At 48.7% G+C, this 7,648-nt stretch overlaps 1 protein-coding gene across 4 annotated transcripts in view; it reads right to left on the reverse strand.

Annotated features, from left to right (window-relative positions):
- Positions 1-4,914, reverse strand: part of TENT4A (terminal nucleotidyltransferase 4A) — a 58,020-nt gene extending 53,106 nt beyond the window's left edge. Inside the window, exon 1 of one of the 4 annotated variants that reach the window (XM_064429039.1) lies at positions 3,651-4,914. In XM_064429039.1, coding sequence (XP_064285109.1) covers positions 3,651-4,468 — 818 coding nt within the window. In that variant the 5' untranslated portion in view covers positions 4,469-4,914. The remainder of the gene's footprint in view (positions 1-3,650) is intronic. The other 3 variants (XM_064429028.1, XM_064429018.1, XM_064429033.1) reach the window with 3 other exon arrangements.
- Between the last annotated feature and the right edge of the window lie 2,734 nt (positions 4,915-7,648).

Below are 7,648 nucleotides of genomic sequence, written 5' to 3' on the forward strand. Positions count from 1 at the left end.
CTAGTTGAAAGTATTAAGCAGTACATACTTATTGTTAAAAATGCTTTAATTTTTTACTTACTTTGTTAAATTCATATTAAGAAATAAAATAATTAAATCTGATGTAATTTTATACTATTCACAAGCTATTAGCTACATCTTCAGAGAAAGCACTCCATCAGCTGTGCATCCAAACAAAAGCAGTAGAAGCCTTAGCAAAAAGTTCAGAATAGTCTGATGCCATCTTTTGAAGTAATACTTGAGCACTTCTAAACTCTCTGGATGCTTAAATTACTCAGATATATTTAAGATACTAACTTTACAGAAACAGAAGGTATTTGCTGAACAAAGAATGCACACCATAAGAGGCTAGATGTAGTTTTACACAGAAGAGGATACTTTACAGTACCAGGAAATAACATGCACTTCTGAACATCAGTGACAACAGCTCAAATTAACCTCATAATATTAAAGGATACTTTCTCTGCCTTGCATCTGAAACCAATCATTTTGTCATTTGTAGTCCTAAACTAAACCCAGGCACATAGGAATTTACACTGTTGCTATATTAATCACTCTGCTGAAGCACTGGAATAAACTATGGCTTCAACCTCCTCACTCCTTACCTTCCAAAATTCTGTTAAAAGCATAACGTGGGACAATCTAGGGCATCCAAAACAACAGCTATAGGATGAAATGTAATCAAACATAGCTTTTCATGCCTGTGTTTTATGGGAAAAATTTCCGTTACAAAGACTGTTCTGAAAGTGGTGAAAGTAACAAATGCTGCTATCAAAGTGGTGAAAGTATGAGGCCACTGGAAAAAAATGAATTATGTATATAAATCAGAGGTATACAGTATTCCTAAACACCACCACACCTACCATCACAAAGCCACTGACTATGAGCAGTGTGAATGAAACAATGACTCGCAGTGCTACAGCTCTGAGTGAGAAAGCAGGAGAGCACAGTACTGCTTCACAACATGCAATTCATCAGAAGTACCACTGCAGCCTGGGAGGGGGCTAACAGAGATTACCCTACTTACTCTGTTACCAAAAGACAATACAGTAACACTGTGAGCCACTGCGTATCACTTGGAAATTTCAGCATGCTGTAGAAAAGCGTTGTTCAAGGAACAACATTCACAGCAGAGTAAGCTCCACCATTCACGTACAGGGTAAGCATAAGAGCACCTATGATCAAGTCCTTCCTCCTCTAATCAATGCCCAAACCAGACTGCAACTGAAGATTTTCAGAACCACATTTTTCAACAGTTGCAAATACCAGGACAGCAACACTAAAGATGCTCTGTCAACAGATGATGAGTTACCAAAGAGATACCTCTGGAGCCGGCTGACAGCTCCAGGGAACAGCAGGCAACTAAAGGAACATAAAGGATCCACAACAAACTCCTGTAGGGATCTGTTCCCATCCCAGCCTTTTCAGTGCATTTTCATTAGAATTGCCAAATAACACACCAGCCAGGCTTCAGGAGAAAGTTAAGCTCACCACTAAACAGGAATTACTGCAGAAGATAGATACCAAAATCCATCAGTGAAAATATTCTTATTTCAATCATGCAAGCACTTCATAAAAATATTACTAACACTAAAGAGGAAATTGTTTAAGAATATACACTTGTTCAAGACTCACCTTGGGTAGCAGAACTAAAACTTTAAGGCAGAAACTGCTTCTCATATTTAGGTCTATGGTTTCAAGATTCATGCTCTCCTTCAGCACTAGCTAGTTCTCTGCTACTTTAAGGAATGCTCTGGAACTACAGATTTGCACATGCTGCAGTTACTGGTATCCCACTGCCAGAATCAGGTCCCACTTTTGTAACAGATCTTGGACAGAAGATAACGAAACACAGCTTCCAGTTTCAAAGACATTTAGCAAAAAACTTGTCATTAACACATCAGCAAAAGAACTACCTACACTACAGAACAGAATAGCAAACTGAATCTCAGCTAAGCAATTTCCTTGCGTAGGGATTCTATAGAAACTCATACTTGAAGAGTGGCATAGCCACTATTACACAAAAGCTGAAAGAAAACAGAAGGACAGAAGATGAAAAATAAAGTTATGTGACTGGCACAGGTGGTGCTGCCTAACAGCTACAGGACAGAACTTGGAACACTTGGGTTTCATTCACAGGTTTGCCATTTGTCACAGACCTGCTGGGTGAACTCAGGCTGCTCCTTCCTCCACCTGCCTGGAGATCTGCCTCACTTACACTGAGATGACTTAAATTAAAAAGTTAACTCAGTGCTCTACCACAACTCAACGAAAACAAAAAAATTAAACTTCACACTATTTTAAAGATACTACTGGAACTTGAGACATACAAACTTCTTGGTATAGAACTCAAAGCACCTACTGCAAGACACCTCTTAAAGATTCAAATTCTAGCTCCCTGCAAGCAATTTGAATTTTCAGTGTCAGTCCGGAATTACAAAGCAGCAGCCACAAGTCTTGTCCTCCCCCTCCTGAGGTTATGGTTTGAAAAAATATAACTTTTAAAATGTATTTTAATACTTCTTCATAACTTTTAACATACTCAGCACCTGACAGTACTACATGAAAGAGAAAAGGAAGACACCTTAAGTTAAATCTCTCACTTAATAATCCCCAGCTCATACCCTGTTATCTTTAGCTATTTCCCCTCTAGAAATATGCAATGCCTTTATTTCACAGGCATCCAAGGGTCTTGATGTTAGGATGTTCCAAGAAACTATTTTTGAAGTGACATCAGAAATCTGCTACAGTCAGTCAATGCAGCTAGCACTTTTTCCAAGAATAAAATAACCTCAACTTTAGAAAGTAACATTTCCCCTTGACTGAATGAAACTTGACAGGTGAAATTCAGCAATCTCATAGAGCATCCCAGACACGCTTTGTTCAGTTTTAGTCCCTTCTCCATGCCAATCAGATCAAACTGAATACTCGGCCTTAATAACTACCCATTTATAAGAGAAAGGTATGGCTTACGAGATAGGGTAAGCTTCATAAAAACGTTCTCTTCAAAAAGACAAGATTTCTGTACGGGTATTGGCTGGCTCAATTTATTCTAGAGCTAAAACACACTTGAGAGAAATGCTCTAAGACCACCCTGACTTTCATGTCTATCTCAGACAGAACTCGGCACCTCCCTTTCAAGCGATGTTGCTAACACTCCCCAAGCTAACCAGCTTGCTGCAGCCTAAGCAGAGGCATTCAAAAATTAACACAAAGGTTTTGAGTTCCTCTGAACGGAAGCCTTCCACTTCCCCCTTACAATCTGAATTGAGACCTGGTAGCTCTGACAAGCATCCTGCACACATCCTTGCTTTAATTATCGTAGGTGACCTCTGATGATGGCCTGACAACTTCACCTCTCAACCTATTACAAAGTAAGGCCTAACCCCTTGCATCCACGGCTTCCCTCGCACTGCGTGAATCGCTGCTTCGGCCAAGAACCACCCATCCGACACAGACCAAGGTGATTTACAAAAGGGCACGGGTTGGTGCCCCGCCATGCCCTGCCATCGGCCCCCCTGCCGCGGCCGGCTCCAGAGGAGTTCGTGCGATCCCAGCCCACCGCCCCCTTCCCGGAGGGGCCGCAGGAGGCGGCCGAGGCCCCCCTTCCCTCTGGGGCTGCAGCAGCCCGCGGGGCCCCGGCTGCTCACCCCTGCACGCCCGGGCTGTATTTCCTGGTCTTCCAGGGGGTGCCGGGGCTCTGCAGCGCCGGCTGAGGCGGCTGCCGCTGCTGGTGGGGGGAGTTGTTGACGGCGACGCCGCGGCTGCCGGAGAGCAGGTAATTCATCCCATAGGTGCTGGCTTTATTCTCCCGTTTCCTGCGGCCCGGGTGGTACTGGTGCTGCTGGGGAGACGCCGGGGGCGGGTGCGGGCTGCGCGCCGGGTGCGGCGGCTGGTGGTGCCCATTCACAGCGTTCACTTTGTTCTCGTGGAAGTTAAAAAACTCCCCGGGTCCAGCCCCGCTGCCCAGCAGCCCGGGAGGAGCCACCGCCACCGCCCGGGGGCCGCCTGAGGAAGAGGAGGAGCCGCCGCCTCCGCCACCGCTGCACGATCCCGAGGAGGAGAAGCCGGGGCTCTCGGTGCCGGACTCCACCGACGAGCAGGAGGACGAGGAAGACACGGAGGGCGACTTCTGCAGCCGCCGCCCTCCCTCGCCGCCGCTGTTCACCGCCGCGGGGCCGCCGGGGACAGCGGGCACCAGTCCGGTCAGCAGGGCCGGCGGGGAAGGCGAAGGCGACGGCGGCGAGGAAGAGGAGCAGCAGGCGCCGGGCGCCCCGAGCCGCACGCAGCCGTGCCCGCGGGGCGGCGAGGCGGCAGAGTCCAGCGCCGGGGAGTTGAGGCAGAGGTAGTGCGGGAAGCTGGCGCCGCCCCGGCCCCCCACGCCCTGCGAGGTCTCCCAGATCTGCATCCACAGCGCATTCGCGGGTCCTTTCTGCTCGGGCTGGATCCAGGCCACGCGGGGATCCATCCACGCCCGCCCGCCGCCGTCCCTCACCGCCCGGCCAGAGCTCCGCGCCGCCGCCCGCTCACCGCCCGCTCCCTCGCTCGCTCGCTCGGCCCGGCAGCGGCGCTAGGAGCGGCCCGGCAGCAGCGGCATGTGTCGCGGGGAGGAGGGAGCGAGCGAGGGCGGCAGGGCGGCCGGAGGCAGAACCGGGCGAGGCGAGCGCGGCTCGGGAGGAAGCGAAGGCGGCGCAAACTGTACCCGGCGCTGCCCGGAGCGCTCCGCTCGCCGTTCCAATGTGGCGTGTCCCCCTCGCCAGGGCCAGAACCGGCACTGCGCATGTCCCGCAGATTTTAAACCTTCACCGGAGACGGCCGCCCTGGCAACCGCACATGCGCGGGAAGCGGGAGGGAGACGGGAGCTGGGAATGCTCCCCCGCCCGCGCCGGCGCGCAGCGCGCGGCCGTGCCTCAGCCCCGGCGGCGCGCGGGGGCGGCCCCGGCGCCGTGCCCGCGGCTCCGTAACTCCCGGAGTCACGGGATGGGTCCGGCTGGAAGGGACCACAGCGGTCCAGCCTCACTGCTGCCCGAGCAGACGCGTCCCAGAGCACGCGGTTGCGTCCGGACAGTTCTTGAAAATCTCCCGTGAGGGAGACTCGACGCCTCTCTGGGCAGCCTGTTCCAGTGTGTGCTCACTCACACAGGAGGTTCTTCCTCATGTTTAGGTAGAACTTCCTTTGCATCAGTTGCTGCTCTTTACTTGTTGTCCTATTGCTTGGCACGGCCAAGAAGAGCCTGGCTCCATCGTCTTGACAACTTTCCTTCAGATTCTTACAGGCATTCATGAGGTTCCCTCACTCGTCTTCCCTTCATCTCCGTGAGCGGCTGGCACAGCTGCAGCCCTGCCTGCGTGCTGCTTTCTCACAAATACTCATTGTCTGACCCCTCCATGACACAGCTCATTCCTTTGGAGAAGTGTCGCCCAGTTCCCACAAAAATAAAAGGCTGGATTTTGAGGACTAGGACCTCTCTTCAGGGGACAAGCATGTGCAGGCAGACCTCCTTTGGGGATGCTGAGCAGAAGAGAGCGTGGAGCTGGGCAGGGCCATTCTGCTCCCCGGGGGAAAGGGGAGGCCTGGGTGATGTGTCCAGGCAGCACCATGCAGTTCATAGCCAAGGGAAGGCTTTCCTTGGGCTGGTAGCACCAAGACAGCACCGCAAAGCACCACATTTCCACTGGGTACTTCAGTTTTTATTGAGCTTGAGTCCAGGACTGTGGACAGGACAGGGAGACAGTGCCAGTGCCAAGGGGTGTCTCTAAGGGATGCGTTTCGCATTCAGTGATCACTAAATAAAATGGACACTGCGATTGGAACAGGATCAGACACACCATGATCTGAAGATTGGCTTTAAGATCCAGCCTCCCAAAATGATGTCCATAATGGTTCTCTTTCTATCCAGAGATTTGCCAGTTTCCTTGAGCAGCTTCAGCGTGCATATGGATAAAGTGTCCTCTCCTGAGGTACCCCCAGAAACTCCAGCAGTCTCAGACTCCCCAGACTGTTCAGTAGAGCCCTTAACATGGCTGCAGAACAGCATGGAGAAGAGTTGTCCGTGCATAAAGCCAAATACTATCCGGGAATCATAGTTAGAGCAGCCCTCCAATGCAGCTGCGCAGTACTTCTTGAATGAACTAGCTGCTGCAGAAGGTGAGAAAAGGAGAGGTCCTGCTCTCCATAATCCTGCTAATTCCTTTCTCTGCTGCCTTGCACAATCCCTGATATTGATCAGTGAGCCAATTTAACTTTTTAATTCAGAGAAGACCGCACTTGGAAGAAAAGTAATAGTTTTCAGCAGTTCATTTTGAATTAGCTTACTTTGTGATCAGAGCTGGCACTAAGGGTGGAGAGAGGATGAGAGAACAAGAGTGTCATTTGTTAGCAAAAGATAGTTGTTCTTGATGCAGTTGTATTCTCAAACTATGCCCTTAGACTTCAGAGCAAGGGAAACTGATATGAGGGTGACAGCCTAATATTTATTACCGGAAGTCATTCAGAAAAAGCAGGTCATTAATTTATTTTTGTTAAGGAATAGGACTGTTTTCAGGACTAACAGCCAAAGTACACATGAAAGTACACAATAAACTAACCAAACCCAAACCACATGAAAGAGCTACTAATTATTTCTCATGTAGGAGTATGTTCACCACAATTTCTTGCATGGTCAATGAAGTGTTCAGATTTTCCACTTGAGTTACTGATAGCAGTCCTTCGTTTTACGGTTAATCTTCCAAAGGATTTTGGATTGTTTTGGTCTTGTTTTAGTTGAACTTGAAACAAGACAAATAAACAGGCTCCTCGACTCTGTTCTTTTTATATAGATGTAAGAAATAAACCAGAGAATTACACTGTCTCTTCCTTCAGCCCTGAATACTTTGCATCCTTGCCTCTATGTCGGCCTGGGTACAGCAAGTAGAGGTGAGGATCGACAGTATTTCTGCAAGCATAGCTGCTGTGGTATGCTGATGTTTGGGAGAGTTACTTTGTAGATCAACACTGAAATATTGAAAAGGCTGAGGCAGCTACAGAGCTAACATCTCAGCCTTTTTATTTCCGTGTTTTGACTTTTCATACATCCAGTAAAGGTCACATCTTTAACCTGCTGAGTTAAAACTCAGGAATACTGATCAATGTTTTCATAGAATCACGGAGTGGTTTGCATTGGAAGGAACCTTAAAAATCACCTAGTTCCAACCCTCCTGCCATAGGCAGGGACACCTTCCACTAGAGCAGGTTGCTCAAAGAGGTGGAGGGGGAAACCAAAAAGACACAATGGCCAATCTTATGGAGACCTTTCCAAGCTCAACAGTTTCATGACCTGTTTTCTTTGTTTGCTTCCCTGCCCTGCTGCCATCTTTTAAAAGTCGACACTTTCAAGAGGGCCTGATTTCCCTCTTTGCTAAAATTATCTTCATTTTCAGGTCTAAGTAGTAGAGACCACTGCTTTGTAAGAGGCAATAACATAGAAACAGCTTTTGAATGAGGAGAGACTCTCACCAATCCCAACACTGTCTCGGAAGAGGCTAGGCTCTTTCCTAAAGTAGCCACAAAGACAGTTGTCTCTCACTGGCTTAAGCTGTGTTAGAATTTCTGAAGCTACAATAGTGCTTTGTCAGTTCTTTGTATGGGTTCAAGGCAGCAGATACTATG

Source organism: Passer domesticus, chromosome 1 (genome assembly GCF_036417665.1).
Source record: "Passer domesticus isolate bPasDom1 chromosome 1, bPasDom1.hap1, whole genome shotgun sequence".
Lineage (NCBI taxonomy): Eukaryota > Metazoa > Chordata > Aves > Passeriformes > Passeridae > Passer > Passer domesticus.